Genomic DNA, 20,957 nt, shown 5'->3' with positions numbered 1-20,957 from the left:
AATAAAAATCCTAAGACAACAAGCATATATACATATATATGATGCTCTCTCTCTCTCTCTCTCTTTCTCTCTCTCTCACACACGCACACATGCATGCATGCATGCACACACGAATTAGCCACTGGGTGTATAACAGTATTAAAGACTTGCTTAGCATCTGCAAGGCCCTAGGGTTCAAGCCTTCGTAGCAAGCTCCCCCTTCTAACAACATAGAACCCTAGCTTTTGCAGAGTATGGGGATGGAGGTGCTGGCTCCTTCAAGAAGTACGGTACCCTGGAGCAGGAAGGAGGCAAGCCCATGGCCTTTTAAAAAGGCAAATGCTTGGCAGTAGCATTTATAAATAACAGCAACCCCCCCACCCCCACCTCCCGCCTTTTTGCTGTTTGTTTCCTTGCAGAGGAATTTGTAGGCTCCACAGGAAGTTTCTGTGAGATTTAGAGCTATGAGTCAAGTGAGTGAGGTGTTGTGACTTCGCCCAAAGGCATCTCTTGTCCAGTACTTTTCCATTTCCAGCCTTTTCCATGTTGGTTAATAGCACTGCATACTCCCCAGTTACCCAAGCCTGGAAGTAGGCCTTCATCCTGTCTCCTCCCTCTGTCTCATTCCTCATATGCACACAATCACCCAACCTGTCATCGCTGACACCTCTCCATCCCCGGGTCCATCACCCAACCCTGGGTTCCAGCATCCTTCACATCCTTCACATCCTTCACATCCTTCACATCCTTCACTTGGACTCACCCAATCCTAGTGTCTCTTTTCTCCTCATTTCCTTCCTCACCTGGGGACCCTCCTGTTGTGTTGATGCTAAGGAACAGACACGTTGTGCAACCTACGGGCCCCCCTCCTTCTGGGGTGCATTGTGTCCCACCACAGGAAAGAACACAAAGAACCAACAGAAAGTTGGAAACCATAAAACCCTGAAACTTTCCTAGCTGAGGAGGTAAAGGTAAAGCTAGCGTTCATCCTGCTCTCCTGGATCAAGTGTTCCTTCACACGCCTGTGCCCTGCCCTGTTGTGCACTCCAGAGCCTAAACAGATAACTATGCTCTTTGCCTTTCTTGAGGCACAGCTCTCAAGCCCTTCAGCAGGGGACTATGTCAGCAGCCTCTATGTTGGGTTTGAACCATCCCCAAATATGTGAGAGAGGACTCAGTATCACAGCTTCACACACCACCAGCTGCTCCGGGCTGCAGGCCTGGTATTGGGATAAGATTGATGAATGCCTGTTGCTCTAACAAGTGCCCATCTCACCGGTGGTCTCTGAGTTGCAGATTGTATATGAATATGTAGTATGTGTATGTGAACGTGTATATGAATATTTTATATGAACTCAGTATCCCAACAATTAATACAGTCATCTTTTTATTTCTTTCATCTAATTCTTGACTAGACTTGGAAGAACTTCTGGCTAAAATTGAGCTGCTCTTAAAAAGAAAATTGTTTCTAAGAAAAAACACATTAGAAAGGAAAAAATAGGCATTTTTTTTTTTTCATTTGGTTTTCTTTTCTGCTCCATGTGGTAAAGCTTCTGTTTCCTGCTGTCTGTCCTCTGTTTCTGTATGGGCCGTGGGACTCAGAATCCCTCCTCATCAACAGGTAACTCTAATAGTGACTCAAACTTTCCACAGTATTTGGTAACTGTAGAGAAAAAATGTATGTATGTAGCAAGTATCTGTGAGCATAATGTTGGCTTCATAACTTTCAATGGAAAAAAATGAAGGAAATGTCTTAACATTTCTCTTTAAATGCCCATAAAGTGTGCAACTCTAAAATGAATCTCATTTTTTAAAACAAAAAACCAAATCAAGCATCCATCCGTCTGCTACTCTGGGCCAGTCTTAGAACCGAGTGAAGACAGTCAGGGGACAGCATCTAAGTCAATCCTCTGTTTTGATGTAATCAAACATGGATGGTTTAACTCAACTGCCAGACACTTATTTCCTGAAATAGAAAGTCAGGTTATCATGGCAACAGAATGTTTGGATGCTCTGAGAATTCGGAGAATTAAATTTTCTGACCCAACTACCCAGACACTTAATTTCGTTTTTGAAATGGAAAGTCAAATATTTAGGTGGTCTGAAAATTGGAATAATTATATTTTTTTTATTCCGTTTCATGTATAGGTCAATCTAAACAAAATTTTCTTCATTTCAGTGCTGGCAAAGAATAGACATAGTTAGTTTTTTTGGGGGGGTTTCCCCCTGAAACTTGGATTGTAGACCAGGCTGGTCTCAAATTCCCAGAGATTCACCTGCTGCTGCCTCCTGAGTGCTGGGGTTAAAGATGTTTGGGCACTGGACATATGATTTGTTTGTTTGTTTGAGACAGGGTTTCTCTGAGTCACTCTGGCAGTCCTGGAGTACTGGTAGACAAGGATGGCTTGGAACACACAGACATCTCCCTGCCCCTGTTTTACTTGCCTCCTAAGCCCTAGGACTGAAGGTATGCACCACCACTGCGCAATAGTTTTAAGGCTCAAAGGCAGGAGAGGTAATCATGGGCTCGCAGGAAGTGAGGACCTAGAACTAAAATCTCTAAATAAATTAAGATCCCCCCCCCCCAAATAAGCTCTCCTATCAATTAAAGGGAGAACATTCCTCCAACTTTCCCAAGAAAACATAAAATCATATCTGACCCAGGGTTCCCTGAAATATTGAAGCTCCAAATGTACAATTCAGAGGGACAAGAGGCATCCTTAAGAATAGGATTATTTGTGGCTTGAGAGGTGGCTCAGAAGTTAAGAGTGCTTGTTACTCTTTCAGAGAACCAACGTTTGACCTCTTCTGCTCTCCTAGGACCCCTATACATGCATATGCACAAACACACACACATAATCTTTTTTTTTTAAATAGGTCCATATGATAAAAAAAGATCCATAGCTTCTTTGGAAATCGAAAAAAGAAAGTTTTGATATTTAAAATTCCATTGGTAGACTAACAAGAGATTAGATAAAACTGACAATTCTTGGATTTTCAAAAAAATTCCCCAGACAGCAACATAGACCAATAAAGATGAAAAAAGTAAAATAAGGTTGAAGTGGGAATTCGGGCCATGTGTGATGGCCCATGCCTTTAATAATGGCTCTCAGGAGACAAGGCAGGCAGATTTCTGGGTGTTCAAGGCCAGCCTGATCTACAAAACAAGTTCCAGAACATCCTGGGCTACACAGAGAGACCCTATCTCAAAACAAATAAGCAGAGTCAGCGTGATGAGGGGATACTATCAAGTTTATGACAATTGAGTTGATAGATAATAGTTTTTAAAAATACACAAACCACCAAAACTAACTCCAAGAAAATATAAATAAGTCTATATCTACTAAAGAAATTGAAATTTTAACTCAACGTTTTCCACAACCAAATCCCCGGGCTTAGGTCCTTAACTTTATAAGGTATCTTTATAGTATCTAAAATTGTTCAGCAAAATTGTGCTTGTAGATTGACAGATGGGTGGACCAAATTAGAGCCCAGAAACAGACCTCATAATTCCATGCTCTATTCATTTTCAAAAAATTTGTCCATGACGTTCACTGGGATGAGAGTCCTTTCAGTAAACAGTATCCAAACAGTTATCCATACAGCAAAAAGCTGAGCCTCATCTTTTACCTCAAACCATATAAACGTTATTAGCTCAGAATGAATTATACACTTAAGTATAAATGACTTACACTTTTAACTCAGTGTTAAAAACGTTAAGGTAAATGAGATCTCAGATGTATGTATGTGTGTATATGTGTATGTATTCAGTTTTAATCCTAAGGTAAGATGGAAAGTGTAAAAGGAAATGTGATAGACTCACCTGGAAATTAGAAGTTGTAGCTTTTGGAATATATCATTAAAGATAAAAAATATATGCTAAGCATAGTGATACACGTATGATTCCACACTCAGGAGGATTACAAGGCTGGGGAAGAAGGGAAGGGAGGGATCAAAGGAGGGAGGGAGAGAGGGAGGGGTAGAGGAGAGGAGACAGAGAAAAGATCAAGAAGATACATCTGGGTAAAAAGATGCCTTCATTCAGGCATCGTGCCCTCTACCCAACCCCATGGACTTTTAAGACCATCTTTGACGCCTAGATATATGCACATGAAAAAAAAAAATGTCACACCCAACCTCGACCAGCAAGGAAGACACAACTCAGGGGAGATCTTCTTCTAGCAGTTTAATCAGGATCCTTGAACAAGCTTCTTCTTCTTACTCCAGGGAAATGCTAGCACAGGCTTAAATCCCCTTGCACTGACCAACCCTAGTGAGCCACATGGAACCTGCAGATAGGAAGCAAGCAAGCTGAACAGGCTTAGCCAAATAAGGACTTGTTTATGACAGAGAACACTCACCATTGGGAAGGTGGAAGGCGGAAGCCAGCACAATCTTTAAGGCATGGCACTTCGCAGCTCTCTACAAAAAAAGGGATATAGCTATGTATGTTTTCAAACAGCCTCTGCCTATGATATAGCCCAGGCTGGTCTCGAACTCAGAAATCTGCCTGTCTCTGTCTTCTGAGTGCTGGGATTAAGGGTGCTTCTGTGCAGTCCAAATACTGATCCCCTCGTGTTCCATGGGAGCCTGTGGAGTTACTGACAGCCTGTGCTAGAGACACATTTAGGTAACGAGCATTGGCGATAGGAAACACCGAGGGTTATTGTAGAAGCTTCCTACCACAAAATCTATCTGGTTCTCTGAAAACACGTTTAAACAAATGAGAGAGAAAACAGAAAAAAGCGGCATAGGATTGGGGGAGATTGCGTTTGGTTCTGGCATCCTGCTTAGGTCTTTTGAGAGATGAGGGGGCTGTGTATTTACCAGGCCGGTTTCTCTTTCCCCCTGGCCATCCATACCTTGCTTACATGAGGCCAAGTGCTTGAATGCAAACAAAGTAAATATTTTCTTCCTGTATGTCACATGACGCTGGTGATCACTGACGATCTTTACAAAGCCAAAACCACTAAAGGGGAGAGCCAGAATTCCTGAATGAGTATATGAAACACCACCTTCTCCAAACCAAAAAAAAAAAAAAAAAAAAAAAAAAGTGTTAAGCCACTGAAAGTTGGGGGTTACTTGTTACAATAGATTAAATGCACACACACACACACACACACACACACACACACACACACACACACTTGAAAACATAACCCCAACAACAGGACACTGATACAGATATAAAAACAACTAACAGAGATAACTAAGATGTCAGCACCCACACAGCGCAGTACACATGGCAAGTCAGAGGAAAATGACAGCCTACTCATTTAGTGATGAACTGAGGCTGACTAGTCCTGTCTGAGAAACTGAAAATGAGTTCCTATCGCCAAGAACAAAAACAACAACCCTGGAACTTAAATATCAGCACAGCTGTTATTGGCGAAGGTGGTGGTGATGATGATGAGTGTGAAAGATACAATGAAGACGGATGCTAAGTTCCGAAAGCTCAGATCCAAACCCCTCGAGCGACTGCCCTTCACTTGAAGTGTCTGACTGACCCACTCAGACAGCTGGGGTCTCAGGAGTTACCTGCAGCTAGTGTGGCTGCTGCTTGTCAGTAGCGGGCTGTCCAGCTGTCCCCAGAAACTCTGAAAGGCCATGTAGCCTCTCGCCACACAAACTAACCCTGCCTTTGAAAGCCAGAGAAATCTGGGGCTCAATACACAACCAGCAGAGTCTGATGGGAGAAGACAGGGCACCCCCTAAAGGGGACAACAGAGCCTTTCCTGGGGCCCTCGGGAGGTCTCAGGAATCGCCAGCCATGTCCCTTCATGGTCACCAGGTTCTGTCAGAAGAGAAAATTATAAGAAATTTAACCTAAACATCTTCACTGGTGTTTTCTGCAATCCTAGGACCAGGTGACATCTCCTTTTATACAGTAAAATGAGGACTCTGACAAGCTGAGTTGGTGGGGTGGAGTGACATTAAAGACAGAAGCGGGCCAAGGAATGGGACACAGAACAAATGGCCGATTGGTCATTTTAAGTCCTTTGTCAGAACTTGGTTAGATGAGTAGACGCTTATCAGGCTGGCTGAACCGGCCTCATTGGGTTTTGCCTTTGTCTCTCTCTCTCTTTACTGTCTTCCTGGAAGTCAGATAAAGCAGTTCCGGATCTGTGGTGTAGGGCTTCAGTATGAATTTCGGTTTGGTTCGTTAGGCCTGGTACGGCGGTTCAGGAAAAACCAATAGCTGCCTATGGATTGCATTCGTTATTCCAGGTTCCTGGGAGGATCCCTTTCAGGATGGTGCTGTGATAAGCTCAGGTGAGCAAATGGCAGCAAGCACAAAGCGCTTTATAAAGGGTCTCTTTACCAGGGTGGCCAGCCAGCATATCCTCTGTACGGTCCGATTTGCCTTCCAAAGCACTGGCCTCTACCTACCTTTCTAGCCCGACTGACTATTACATAGCATCCTCTGTCCTGGGGAGCCTGGTTTGCCTGAGGTCAGGGGATGCAATCTAGTTGTTTGTTTCAAAGCTGAGTTTCACCCAAGCCATTCCTTCTCCTTGAGAAACGATTTTAAAAAAAAAAATGTGCCTGTTTACATCTTTTCTTAACGTATCCTGGTGGTCATGTCAATCATAGGTGACAATGAGCTCTTGTACAACTCGGATCCGCTCAGGTGTAAGGCCTGTAGCATTCGCTGGGCCTCGTGCTTGGTTTAACGCGCTCAGGCTGCCTTGTCAAAATCCTCCGATCTGTTTTAATAAGTGAAGGAGGGGTAATGAGGTCACCAGACCCAAGGTAAACGATAAATGGGTGTTTTATCGGGGAACGACTTACACAGATCATTGTAACCACCCCAGCATTCCTACTCCAGAAGATGCAGCCTCTGCTCTCCCAGTGCTCTGGGTGACCCAAGACAGCCCATGCCCACAGCTTCTCCACCTTAGGGCAGCCACGCCCACCTGAAACCACACCCAAAGGGATGTGGCCACCACTACAGGTTCATCAGCAAAGTGAGATGTTACTACAGATAAGGACCTCCAGTTTTCATTTTACTCTGGCCCTCAAGATTCCACCTGCGTCCACCAGGAACCGAACTTGTGTTCTTCCATTAGGTGCCTTGGACTACACACACGGGATCCTGACTGTCTGAGTCGCCAAGGAGGCGACCATGCTCAAAAGCATGCTTTCCCCTTCAGGTCTATTACAGATGCACGGGGCTGGTTTTGTACAAGGGACCAAGCAGGTCCTGTATCTCCTAAAACAACTGCATTTATTCAAACAAGATGCTGCCTGGGTTGGCCTTGGTGGTCAAAGTCTGGCCTGGGCCTTAGGCTGTTAGTTAGCACTGGGGCAGCTGTACGGGGGTGTGAGGAGGGAACCATGTGGTTTGACTGTTTCCCCCGAACTGTTCTGCTTTTACAGTTTTTCTCTTCAAACCCACAGGTTCTCTGAAATGCAGTCCTTTCTCTCTCTCTCTCTCTCTCTCTCTCTCTCTCTCTCTCTCTCTCTCTCTCTCAATCCCCAGTGGCTCTCAACTCTATAACAGGTCAATTCTGTTTGCAAGAACAGAGGCCATTGGTTAAGCAAGCAGGAAGAGCTGTCTCCATGGGGTTGGGATGGGCGTCTTCTTTCCCTTCTCATAGTTAAAGAGCACACAGAATACATTCTTGATGATTTCGACCTGTCTACCATAGCTCTTGGCATATTGTAGTCCCTCAGAAACTGGCCTGTGCTTTAAGATAAGATAAAATAAAATGCAGCTAATGAGCCAGACTCACCATCATCAAAGGTCTGGGCCACGGCTCTTGTATGTATCTCGCTAGGGAAGGAGCACACGACTGCCAACTGAAAAACCGTATCTTTACTTTCCAAGCATTGGTATGGGAAGACAGCAGGTAGGTAATGACTATTTCTAAGAATCATATGTTTCTGGAGTTACTAATACTTTAAAGTATAAAATTAGACTCATTGCCTATTTGAAACTAACTTAAGGCTAGTATTAACTCAAATTGTGAGATTTTTATGTGTTTATTTGCTTAAAGGAGTTCTTTTATGGTTTGACATCCCCTTGCTTCATGTTAGGAAACAGGGAAATTGGAGTCAGTGAGAGGGCTCAGCGCTGCTGCCAAGTCCAAAGACCCGAGTTGGATCCCTGGAACTCCCATAAGCTTCACAATTTCCACACTCGGGCCACAGTACATGCACACATGTATGTGTACATGAACATGAACAAAATACATAAAATGTATCAGAATTTGCTTTTGAAAAAAAGGACAGAGATTTGCTAAAGTACCTGTGGAAATTCTAAGGAACTGGAGCAGAGGCAGTAGGCAGATCTGGCAAGGGGCTGCATGTACGGCCGGACAGGGATAAAACACAATTGAAGACAGGCAAGAAGGGCTGGGAGGGGACAGAAGGAGATGCCAGTCCTAGGCAGATGCCGGTAGTGGGTGTGAGCCACACGCGTGCTAGAGCTGCTGTGTGGCAGTGTGAGGGGATGTGTTGGAGAGGGCTGACAATGACAGTGTGTCATCTCATGGGAGACACACCAGGAACGACACGATCGATAACTGCCAGAATCTGTCACAACACAGGGCTGCTCCAGGCCAAGATGGCAGCACTGATGATCTCCAGAGCAAACCCAGGGGACCATCAGTAGGCTGGGGTGTTTGCGTTCCCTGAAAAGAAGATTGGAGGATTTCTGTTCCAACGTGGTAACGTTTACAGGAGGGTCCGTTCATCATTGCTTAGCCTACGTGATTCATGAATAAGATGTGCGTGCTTTAAGAGAGAGGCCTGGGAGAGAAAACCACTCGCTTCTGCTAGCTGATGACAGGCATGATGAGGGCACAGCCACCTATGAACCAGGAAGCAGGCCCGTGTGAGATGCAAAACCTGCCGGAGCCATGCATTTGGCCTTCCCAGTCTCCTGAACTGTAAGAGAGCAATGTATGTTAATCGTAAGTCAGACAACCTAAAACACTTTATCATAGCACCCTGACCAGACTATGATGCAAATGGGTGTGGTGGATCAACATTTTCCCCCCCATGGACATCTTTCACTCCACTCATTTCCTAGGGTTCACGGATTCTCTCCAGTCACTTGAGCACAAAAGGGTCCACGGGAAGGAACACAAGCTCACATAGAAGCTCTCAGCTGTGAGTGAGAGTTCTGGTTAATGCTCTGAGGAAGAACTCAATCCCCGCCCCCAGAGACAGGGAGTGTGATTCACCCTGGGGGGGGGGGGCAGCTAAATCGTGGCTGTAATGACAAATGTCTTCCCATCAGTCTAGTGAATGATGTCATCAACGTTGACCTTCTACAGCTAAGAGCAAGCTTTAAATGTGGCTCTCCTTGCCCGGTGGTTCATGCACACGAACTAACAAAATGTCCTCCGTCCCTGGATATAGACCTGAGGGTTCATTCTTGTCTATCCCCGATGGCTCCATCATAGCTGTATCCTAGGAGGGAGCTTCTGGGTACCAAAGGGATCCTGTAGGCTGAGGACTTGCTTGGGAAGCCAACCATTGAGCTAGTCTTACCATTGCCTCCTTCATCTCACAGCTTAGGCTTCCAAACCCAACAAAGCATGCCGTACAGCCCCAGGCATACATGGTCTCCGCCCCGGTTTTCATTGTGGTCCAGTTCTCTGTTTGCTGACTTCATTTCACTCCGGCTGCCTCTGTGGTCCCTTCCAGGACTGCTCAGTTCTGACCATGCTGTCCGTGCTGTAGGTACTCTAGTGTATGACCCTGTGTTTCCCGGATACCAGCATGAGAAGGGTGCCGAAGGAAAAGGGAAGAGAGACTCAAAGCACAAGGAAAGTCAAAAACAACTGGCCACTCAACCAAACAGAGCACAAAGCTGTATGCGTATCCGCCATAGTCAGCCAGCCTGACACCCAGGGAAAATCTTACAGAAAAACAGGCTCTCCCACTCACCTGTCCTCATAACAATATCTGCGTTCTTTCTCTCCAGTGCACTATGGAAGTACAGGCAACATTTGTAGTCTATTGTCCTCGTCCCCCGCCCCCCTCGCTGCTCTGCACCCTGAAGTTCAAAGGGAACAGGAACTTCTTATCTCCAACACCCGCAACAGGTGTTCTAGGTGCCAAGGCAACATTTAATGAGGAGGAACTCCCTGTTTATTCTCACCGAATCTTCGTTACTGTTCAATCCTGTGATAAAACACTATGACCAAGGCAACTTATAGAAGGAAGTACTTATTGGGTGTGGGGTTCCAGGGGATTAGAATCCATGGCGGTGGGGACAGTATGGTGGCAGGTGGCAGACATGGCATCAGGAGGCAGAAGTGGAGAGTTTGAGGGCTCACATCCTGACCTGCAGGCATGAAACAGAACAAACTTAGAATGGCAAGGAGCACTGAGACATCAAAAACCACCCCCAGCTGGAGGACATACTTCCTCCAACAAGGCCACGCCTCCTAAAACTACCCACACAGCAGAGGGCTGAGGATCAAGTCCTCAGAGAGACTCTAGGGGATACCTCATTATAACCGCCACACCAAGGCTCACTCTAACCTCAGTAAACTCATGGCGCAGAGTGGCTGCATCCAGGCTGCCTCCCTAGGATCAGCAGTATCCCTACCCTTCCAAGCCTCCAGCATCATTAATCCTATTCCGCAGCAACCCTCAGAGTGTCATGGCCCCCTGTCCCTCTCACATTAGTTGATCTGCACGTAACTGGGCTCTGAGCTACTACAGCATAAGCATGGACTTGCCAGAGAAGGAAATAAGAATTATTATAACTAATATTTACCATTGACGTGTACAAGCAAGTCAACTCTTACATGCATTAGTTACTTCTCTGTTGTTGTGAGAAAACACCATGCACAAGGCAACGTATCAAAGAAAGCATTTCATTTGGGGCTTATGGTTTCAAGCATCAGAGCCCATGATGGCAGAATAAAGGCATGGTGTCAGGAAGCCGTTGAGCGCTTACATCTTGATTCTCAGGTTGGAGGGAAAGAGAGACAAAGAGAGAGGCAAAGACAGACAGACTGATAACGGGATGAATGCCATGAGTCTTTGAAACTTCAAAGCCCCACCTCTTCCAATGAGGTCACACCTCCAAATCCTTCCCAAACGGTTCCACCCACTGTGAACCGAGCATGCGAGCGTTTGAGCCTATGGGGCCATTGTCACTCAAACGCCACAGTTACCTTTTGTAATTCATGCAACAACCTGAGGGAGGCACCATTTATAATTTCATTTTGCAATCCAGGAAACTGAGGTGAACCAGGTGTCTTAGATTTGCACAGGTCTCGTGTAAGCACAGGACCCGGTACAGCTAGCTGTCTAGGTTGCACACTCAAGAAACCCGGCCTGGTCCCCTCTGTGGAAGAGACGCAAAGCTTGAGCGGCGAGGCAAGTGTGTTTGAAAGTAGGAGAATCCAGGTGTCTCTTAGTGTCAAAGCCTGTAGTCTGGGAGGGAAAGAGGGCCAATGAGAGAAGAGAAACGGGTTAGGGACCAACCCTTTGTTGAACCGTTAAAGCTGTATCACAGAAAATGCAAGTTCTTAAAAATCTTAATGGAAAAAAAAAATCTCATTTCAGTAGACTTTGGAGCCAAAGAGTTTACAAATAACAATAATGAAAAGTTTTAATTTCTGCAATTAAAACAAAAGGCGTTAATATATATTGCACCTGTCCACCCAGGGCAAGAGTTAGTGGATACTCTTTTCCTGTCTTCACCCCTGTCCCTAGCACAGGCTTCCGGGAGTCTTGCTTGCCTGCTTTCCCTCCGTGTGATTCAAAGGGGACAAAGCAGACAGATGGCTCTGTGGCTGTGGTTCTAGCTCTCCCTTTACAAAGTGCCATCGTGTCATAAGCCAAAGCACGCAGTGAATGTAGCCCAAGGCTCTTCGCTGTCTTCTGCATCCCCAGTAATGAGAGCAGGAGCTCATGCTGCGAAGTACATGCTTGCGTTTAGCATGCGTGGCTCAGTGCCCAAGGTTCTGGAGCAGGACACCAGCACCGCGAACAGACACTCAAAGAAAGGCAGGAGGAAAGAGGCGCCGGTGAGTGACAAGGAGAACCAGGAGACAAAGGCTTTGCTCAGCTTACAGCGAGTACCACTCTCCTAACGTGCCACCATGTGGGACCATGACGACAGTGGACCAAACCTCTGAAAATGCGAGCCCTCCCAGTGAAATGTTTTTGTTTTCTCCGCAGGAGTTGCCATGGCCCTAGTGTCTCTCCACAGCAATGCAAACCCTCATGGAGACAGAAGTTGGTGCCAGGCCTGGGGGTTTGCTGTAATAGGCTTGACCATGCTTTCCTTGGAAGGAATTGGGACTGTGTAACTGGGGTTGGGAAAGCAGTGCAATGCTCTAAGCACTGATCGACGGGCCATACTGAAAGGAGAATGGAAGACTAAGAGTGGTTTGAACATGAGGGGCTGCTGGCTCAAGATGCTTCACAGGAGAATTTTAGTATGTTGCCTAGAAATTGTGCTTGTGATGTTTTGGTGAAGAGCGTGGCTGCTTTTTGCCCCTGTTTGAAGAGTTTGCCTGAGGCTAAAGTGCAGAGTTTTTGATTAATTCCCTTGGCAAAGGAAATCTTAAAACAGCCTAGTATGGACCCTATCTTGTGGTTGTTAATGTTCGCTCGAATGAAGGCATATAATTGAAAAGGAGCCAAGTGAGCAAGGAAAAATGCTTGAGAAGAAAAGGAGCATCAGGAAGTAGAACAGAGATAAGGCCTGTGTTCAAGGAGATAAACAGATTAGGAAAAGGGAATAAAGGGAGTGAGGTCAGGCAGGGCAGGATCCCACCCAGCTAAATTTCCAATTTGTGAAAAGGAATTAAAGAACAAACTTAGAGATGGGTGTGGTGGCGTGCACTCAGAAGAAGGCAGAGGCTGGCAGGTCTCTGAGTTTGAGACTGTCCTGGTCTACAGAGCAAGTTCAAAGACAGCCAGGCTAGGTCAGTGAAAGACAGAAAGATGACGAAGATGGAACTAAACGAAGGAGCCATGTTCCAGTCCCAGCAAACGGCAGGACTTGGCAGCTTCAGTCACATGGTTCTGGAGTTAAGGACAGAAGAAAGAGGCTATGGAATTTGCCTCTGCACGTAAGGCAACTCACTGAGGCCAGGCATGTGTCAGGGCTGTCCCTGAATGGAGGCCTAGACTGGTCATTGTGTGAAGCCTGGTTTGATGGGAGACCCCCAAGATGTTAGGGATGCCAGAGCGATGGGGTGTATCTGCCAGGGAGAGCTGCTAGCAAGGAGTGGTACCAACCCGAGGGGGAGAAGTGCGTCTCAGTCAACAACGCTGACGGGAGCTGGAGGTCTGAAGAGCGTTTTGACATCAGACACGGAGATGCAGAGTTTGGAGTTTGCCCGGCTGGTTTTCAGCCTTGCTTTGGTCCGGTATCTGCTCCCTTCCCTACGTTTTGGAATGGTACTGTATGTCCTGGGCCAGTGCATGTTGGAAGTATGCAGTCTGCGTTTAATTTTGATTTTATGTTGGAAGAACTTGCTGGCCAGACGTTGCGGTCTCTCTTGACCTGGTAGCTTTTTTTCCAAAGGTTGACAGCATGGGGACTACCCCCTACCCCCACCCTGCCCAGCGAGACTTCCTGCCCTCTACCTGCCCTTATCTGGAGAATGTCCCTGGGCCCAGAGGACTGACCTTATCTGAAAGCTATCTCTAAGCCTGGATGCCTGGTTTATCTTTAGCATGACCCTTGGCTCAGATCCCTGCTCCAGGCCTCCCCTGCTGCACACATGGTAGGTAAGGCTTGTGCTAGGAGCTCTGCTACAGGACTCTGTTGACACACAGGAAGGCTCATGGTCGAACCGTGCCACCCATGCAAATTAGGGTGTGCCCCCAGGTTTCCCAACCCTGAATATTCCTTATATTCCGGGACACAGTTGGGCTGATTCACGGAAGTCATCTCCCAGAGGGCTGTCTCCATTGTACCCACAGGCGCCCAGACCCTGATCTCTGCTTTTGTACCCACAGCCACCCAGACCCTGATCTCTGCTTTTGTCCCTTCCTCCCTCGTGGGTCAACGCAGCAACCGTCCGTCCGTCTCAAGGGAGAAGCAGAGTCACAATTGTGTGTGTGTGTGGGGGGGTCGCAGTTCAGATATTGCGTGAATCTCAGAAGAGATTTTGAACTTTAGACTTTTAAATAAATCTGAGACTTCTATAGACTATGGGGACTTTTGAATGCATTTTTGGTTATGATATGGTTACAAGCCTTAGGGGGCCAGAGAGAGGAAAGTGATATTTGAAAGAAAATGGTCCCCCATAGGGAGTGGCACTATTAGGAGGTGTGGCTTTGTTGGAGTAGGTGTGGTCTTGTTGGAGGAAGTGTGTCACTGTGGGGTGGACTCTGAGGTCTCCTATGCTCAAGCCACACCAGGTGAGACAGACCACTTCCTGTTGCCTGCAAGTTAGGATGTAATACGGTGGGCTACTTCTCCAGCACCATGCTGCCAGCATGCCACCATGATGATAACGGACTGAACCTCTGAAAATGTAAGCCACCCGATTCAATGTTGTTCCGTTATAAGAGTCGCTGTGGTCACAGTGTCTCTTCACAGCAATAGAAACTGTAACAAAGACCAGGGACACACCCTGTCCCACAATGCCACACCTCCTAATCCTTCCCAAACAGGTGCATCAACTGTTAAACTTTCAAACCTATGAGCCTTTGGGGTCATCCTTCCCTATAACAGCACCCAGAGTATTGCACCTCCAGAATTTATCCTGCAGATCTGAAATTTATACCCTTTGACCAGCATTTGCCTTCTTTCCGCCCTTGGTGATCTTCCTAAGAGTTACCAGAGTTATTTTGTTCCTAAGAGTTTAACTTTTTTTTTTTTTAATTATTGTATAAAAAAATGTGAAATTACACAGTATTTATTCTGGCTTAATTCACTTAGCGTAATGTTCTCCAGGTTCTTCCATATTGTCGCCGATGACAAAGCAACCTTTTTATTTCTAAAGAATCACCTATTGATGGACGTTTGGATGGTTCCACGTCTTCTGAATATATGGCTTGCTATGACGATAAGAGCAGAACTTTCTCTTTGAGACATGAATTTAATTTCTCCCAGATATGTGCCCAGAAGTGGCATTATTGGGTCATATAATAGTTCTTTATTTATTTTTGAGGAATCCCCATACTGTTTATCAATTCTCTGTGGTTAAATCTAAAAGGTGAAATCAGGGATACAGAAATCATTCACATGGTACGCTACTGTCATGCCACAGTTGCCAACTCCTGAAATAATTAAAAGGGAACAGCTTCACTTTGAATCGTGGTTTCAGCCTGAGATCAGCTGGCAATTTGCCGTTGGTTCTGTGATAAGGTCGAGCGTCAGATGGACGTGATGGGTCCCAAATGTTCACCTGTGGGGGCCAGGAAGCAGACACCATACCCCCCCCCTTTGTGCTGATACCGCACCGGCAAACACATGAGCATTTCTAAGACCCACCTGCCATCTGACTTTCTACACAATATGTGGCAGGCACCAGCCCCACAAAGTGATCGCCACCACAAGAAAGGCAAGCATGCTTTCTGTGCCCAGGGAAAGCAGTGTTAGGACAGGAAACAGCGGTTATAGGGGATGGGGGAGAGTAAGCCCATTTTTCACAAAGGACTAAAACTGCCACTGTGCCGAGACCCAAGTGTGAGCCCATCTGCCGATCTACTCTGAGATGTGAGCGTCGTGACTTCGAGGCAGCGAGAAGAGAGTGACGAGAGGTCCAGTTCTCAGCTGGTTTTGTTATGAAGACGTGTGTGTGTGTGTGTGTGTGTGTGTGTGTGTGTGTGTGTGTGTGTGTATCATGAGCTTTTATTCAAAAACTAAAATCGAAGAAAAAGTATAAACTCAAAAACATGCTTCGGTGATCTACTTTCAACTGGGCCCCACTTCTAGAAATTTCTATTTCATAATAATGCCGTTAAATTATGGATCCTCCAGTAGATTCATCCATCATTGGTTTGGCTCAGCGTTCTCATGCTCTAATCACCTCTCCTACAACAGGAAATGAAACATTTAATGCACGCACCTTGGGGAGACACTTACTATTCAAAACAGGAGGCAGAAACTGAAACTTGGTACCTGAGCTGTTTGAACTTAGAAGCAGTTTTGTGGAGAGCCTGTCTTCCCAGGAGTGATCCTGGAACTTTGTACCCGATGCAGGGGGATTGCTGTGAAGAGGTTTATGCAGCTGTTAAACTTGAAAGAGTATGGGAATTCATTATTTCAATACTCCTCTCCTTCAAATGCTGGCATCTTATACAACAAACAGTGAGTGTTCTTTGTATATTACATAAACATGTTTTTTTTTTTTTTCCTTTTTGGTTTTTCGAGACAGGGTTTCTCTGTGGCTATGGAGCCGGTCCTAGAACTAGCTCTGTAGACCAGGCTGGTCTCAAACTCACAGAGATCCGCCTGCCCCTGCCTCTCGAGTGCTGGGATTAAAGGTGTGCACCACCACCACCCAGCTACATAAACACTTTTAAAATGAGTTTTACTTGTTTATCAAATAAAAAAGCTTTTTAGTTGTTTATTTTAAAAATACGAACTTAAGCTGGGCAGTGGTTGTACACACCTTTAATCCCAGCACTCGGGAGGCAAAGGCAGGCAGATGTCTATGAGTTCAAGGCCACCCTGGCCTACAGCAGTCCAGTACACTAAAAGCTGTCTTGACAAAAACAAACATACGAACATAAAATATGAAGTTAAAATGGGGCTGGAGAAATGTCAGTGGTTAAGAACATTGACCGCTTTCCCAGAGGATGCAGGTGTGATTCACACAGGTGATAGTTTACAACCGTCTGTATCACCAGTTCCAGGGGGTCCAATGCCCACTCTGTCACTCATACATATAAAATTAAGCATTTTTAAATATATAAACTTACGCTATAAAAATATATATATATGTATATTTTTAGCATGGCCAACAGGATCTGGTTAAGCCTTCTAGAATTTTCTGGGCTTGTACAACATATTTCTATGCTTTTCACAGTGTTCTTTTTCATCTTCAGTCATACCCTTAAAATAGTTTGCCCTTGGTCTCCAGGGGTGATGGATGGATACCAGACTCCCTATGAACATAAACTCTGGAAATGCTTACTGCCCTTCACAGATGACATAGCATTTGCATAGAACCTTTCTGAATCCTTCCATATATTTTGAACCACGTATGGTGCAAAAGGTAGGTAAATATATTTTGTTCAGAAAATAATACAAGAAAAGGAGGTCTGTACATGATCAGTGCAGATGAAGTTTTTCTTTTCAGATATTTCCAGCCTGAGACTGTCTGAATCCAGGGATTGGTGTGGGGGGGGGGGAATGTGTAAAGATAAGAGTGATTGTCTTATCATTTTATGAATCTCCTAGAACTTAATTTGTGTAAGTTTGCTTTATTTATCGGAAGTCCTAACAAGTATATAGGTGTTTTCCTGTTGGTCTTAAAATGCTTTGGTAATATGTTTTCTAACTTGCCCAAGTCTGACAGGAGGAAGCATTCCCAGAAGCTGCTGGTCTCGATGCTGTGGTTACTTCCAATTCTGTATTCCCAACTCAGGTAAGTTATTTGGGCCATCCTTTGCTCATCATTGTAAATAATTAGATAATAACTTTCTCAAAGGGTTAAGTAAGATGGAGGCTTCTAGTCTAGTATGTGGAAAGGCAGCTCTCAACAGCTTTCCTTATCCTGCACTTAGAAAGACAACCAACGGTCCGGGTTGCCCCAGATGGCTCAGCTGATAAAGGCACCTGCTGTCAAATGTGACAAACCTGAGTTTGATCCCCAGGACCCACATGATGGAAGAAAATAGCAGACTCCTACAGGTTGTCCTCTGAACTAACTTCATGTGTTATATGCATGTACACACCCATGCCCATGTACACGTGTGTGTACACGTGTCAGGGTTTTACTGCTGTGATAAAACACCAGGAAAAGCAACTTGATGAGGAAGGGGTTTATTTCGATGCACTTCCCTACCAGTTTCCATCATGGAAGGGAATGAGGGGAGGAACCTGGGGACAGGAACCGGTGCAGGGACCATGGAAGACCACTGCTTCCTGGCTCGCTCCCCACGGCTCTCTCAGCCTGCTTTCTTACAGCGAGCACCAGCCCAGGTGTGCCATCACCCATCACACATCTTTCATCGATTAAGAAAATGTACACAGGCTTGCCCAAGCCCAATCTGGTGGGGGCATTGGTTTTTTTTTTTTTTTTTTTTTTTTTTTTTTTTTCCATGTGAGGTTCCTCCTTCCAAAATGGCCCTACCCTTTGTCAAGTTGACATAACTAGCCAGCACTACACATACACACAACACACACACACACAACACACACACTCACTTAAGAATATTATCATGGACGACTATAGCATTCACCATGAGCTCATCACACACACATTCACAGAAAACCGCTTAAACACTATTACTGGCTCTAACTAGTAAACTGTCTAGGGAGTCAATTTTTTTTTTTTTTTTTCCAGTGCTGGGTAGCAAACTCAAGGGCTCATACATATTTGTCATTCATACTACCAGTCCAAGAAGCTGCGAATTTGACAGTCAACTTAAATACCCACTTCCTGGGGTGACAGAATCGATTTTATTTGTCTAGAAGATAGATGTTTAATAAAGATACGATGTATTAAACTATTGCAACAACTAAGGCAAAATCTTCCAGTCGCATCTTTTGTGAAAGAGCTCACCGCTCAGTGTAAGTCACTGTCTATTAATAAAACCCATGTAGACTCAACTGTGGGCAAACTACTCTGAGTTAAAGATGTCATACTTTAATTCTCTTTCAAGTGAAGGAAACCTGTAGTGCCCTCAGACCTCTAAAATGCTCCAGAAGGGCAGCAGTGGGCCATGTCTGAATGGAGTCCCCAAGAGTCCAGGCCCAGAAGCCCAGGCCAGATGTCAACCATGGGGCTCCTCCATGGAGGAGGAGGCAGGATCCCGCCGCCCGGGAGCAGGGAGCCATTGCTCGCCCAGAGCCGCCGCCGCCGTCTTCCTCTTCCTCCCGCGAACGGCTCGGCCCGGACCAGGCCGCTCGCCCGACCCCGCAGCCGCCGCTGCAGGCGACGGGGTCGGGGCGGAGGCCTGGGCGGGCGTGGAGGCCGGGCTGCGGCCGAGGCCCCAGGCGCGCTTCCGCCGGCCGCGCCACGCCGCGCCGCGCACGCCGCGGTCCCTGGGAGGCTTGGCCGGCGGGGGCGGGGGCCGCGCAGCCGGGGACTTTCAGGAACTGCAGGCGCGGGCGGCGCGGGAGTCGCCGAGCGGCGGGAGCCGGAGCGCCGAGAGCAAGGCTGAGATCGAGCCGCCGCCGCCGCCGTCCTCCCCGCCCGGCTAGGGCCGCAGCTCCGCGGCGCGGGACACCAGCCGGCCCACCGGGGCCCCGGCACCGGCCGCCATGGCCACCAAGGTGAGGGGCGCGCGGCGCAGGCCGGGCCGACCGTCCGTTCGGCCCCGCGGCGGGCGGCGGAGGGAGGCCCAGGAGCCCCGGCGGGTCGCTCGCGAGTCGGTCCCCGCCGCCCGGGCCGCCGCCTCGGGCACCGGAGCGGAGGAGCGCTGGGCTCGGGCTCCCGGCAGGCGGCTTTGCAAAGTTTGCACCTGAGCGGAGCCGGGCGCCCCGGCACGGAAAGTTCCGCGGGTCTCCCCGAGGCTGTCGCCTCCCTGCCTCCTCCGGACCGCGGCCCCGCGCACGAGGGGGCCGAGCCGGGCGGGGAGGACGCTGCAGCCGCCTCCGGGAGCCGCGCTCGGCGCCCGCCGCTGCCTTCAAGTCTCTCGGGTTTTTGTTTTTTTTTTTTCCCTTTTGGTTTTGCTGTCTTTTCGGTTTGAATGGGCCACTTTTCGGAGTGAATAAGTATCAAGAGGGAGATGACTGTGCTTTTAGATTACGTGGTTGCTCGCAGGAGAAAAACAACAAAAAGGCCCAAGGCCCGAAGTGCTTAGTGGAACTTTGTGGTTCCTGCTTGGTGAATGGCCAGGAGTCTTGGTTTGCTTATGTTATGTTACTGTTTGTGAAATTAGCAGTCCATTTTTGCTGCCTGAGTGTGCCCAAAAAAAAAAAAAAAAAATCGTTCCTCGGGTTCCCTTTTCTTGTGCGGTGTCAGGGGAGAAAGAAGCCTGACCCATGGAAATGAGGACCTCCGGGTGAGGAGAAGCACTGTAGGCGAACCCCCGATGATCTGGGATGTGTGGGTAGTTGTTTCATTATGTCACACATCAGCGTGTCTTTCCACGTTTGTTTTTTTCAAATATCTAAGCTACTTGTGGGTTGATGAAAACTTTTTAAGGTGGGGGTTATGGCAGGATAATTAAGGAAAACGTTAAGGAGTTTTCGAAAGAAGTGTGCCTGATAATCTATCCCTCAGTCTGTTGAAGTTGGGGCTCAGATAAATTGCCTGCTCGGAATCTGTTAAGTGGAGTGTTTATATAGAAATAAAGCTTGTCCAGGGAACCGGCTACTGCTGCTGTTGGAATAATTGCCTTGTTAGTATTATCTGGGCTGTGATGTTGCTTGGTTTTATTAGACATGAACTAACCGGCCACCTCTTTTATCATACTGATTTTGTGACCTAATTCAAGCAAAAGATTGCTAAGGAAATTGGATTTTGAGGTTTCTTGCCAAACATTTCAGAAATTGCAAATCCATTAGCATAGCTATGTTGCAGCCTTGACAGTGAGTGGCTTGTGACATAAACCCTATTCAGTTTGTAACTTTTTTTTTTTTTTTAACCGATCCTAGGCATGCATGCCGACTTTGGCTTAGCAACTAAGTCACGTATACACGCTTAATGAAGTTTATTTCACGGTGAAGCTTGGACGTAAACGTAGAACACAGGCGTCCTTGTACTGAGCTTGAGCTGCCTGTGACCTCATTGAACGCAAGTCTCACAGCCTGTGTGAGCGTTTCCAACTTCGTTATCTGCTCCTCTGGGGGCAAATTCCAGTTCTCCTGGTCCTTAGTGCTCTCCCCACTCTGTAATCACAGTTCCTGGTGGCACGCATTCCCA

The 20,957-nt window shown here is 46.7% G+C and overlaps 1 protein-coding gene across 1 annotated transcript in view; it reads left to right on the top strand.

Moving 5' to 3' along the window:
* The first annotated feature begins 19,120 nt into the window (after window positions 1-19,120).
* The window catches only part of Snx9 (sorting nexin 9), a 72,860-nt gene continuing 71,023 nt past the window's right edge, over window positions 19,121-20,957 (top strand). The window contains exon 1 of the mRNA XM_051206134.1: window positions 19,121-19,363. Coding sequence (XP_051062091.1) covers window positions 19,352-19,363 — 12 coding nt within the window. The 5' untranslated portion in view covers window positions 19,121-19,351. The remainder of the gene's footprint in view (window positions 19,364-20,957) is intronic.

Source organism: Phodopus roborovskii, unplaced genomic scaffold, assembly GCF_943737965.1.
Source record: "Phodopus roborovskii unplaced genomic scaffold, PHOROB, whole genome shotgun sequence".
NCBI classification, from domain to species: Eukaryota; Metazoa; Chordata; class Mammalia; order Rodentia; family Cricetidae; genus Phodopus; species Phodopus roborovskii.
The sequence above is the reverse complement of the archived record's forward strand: the minus strand, read 5'-3'. Positions and strand labels throughout refer to the sequence as shown.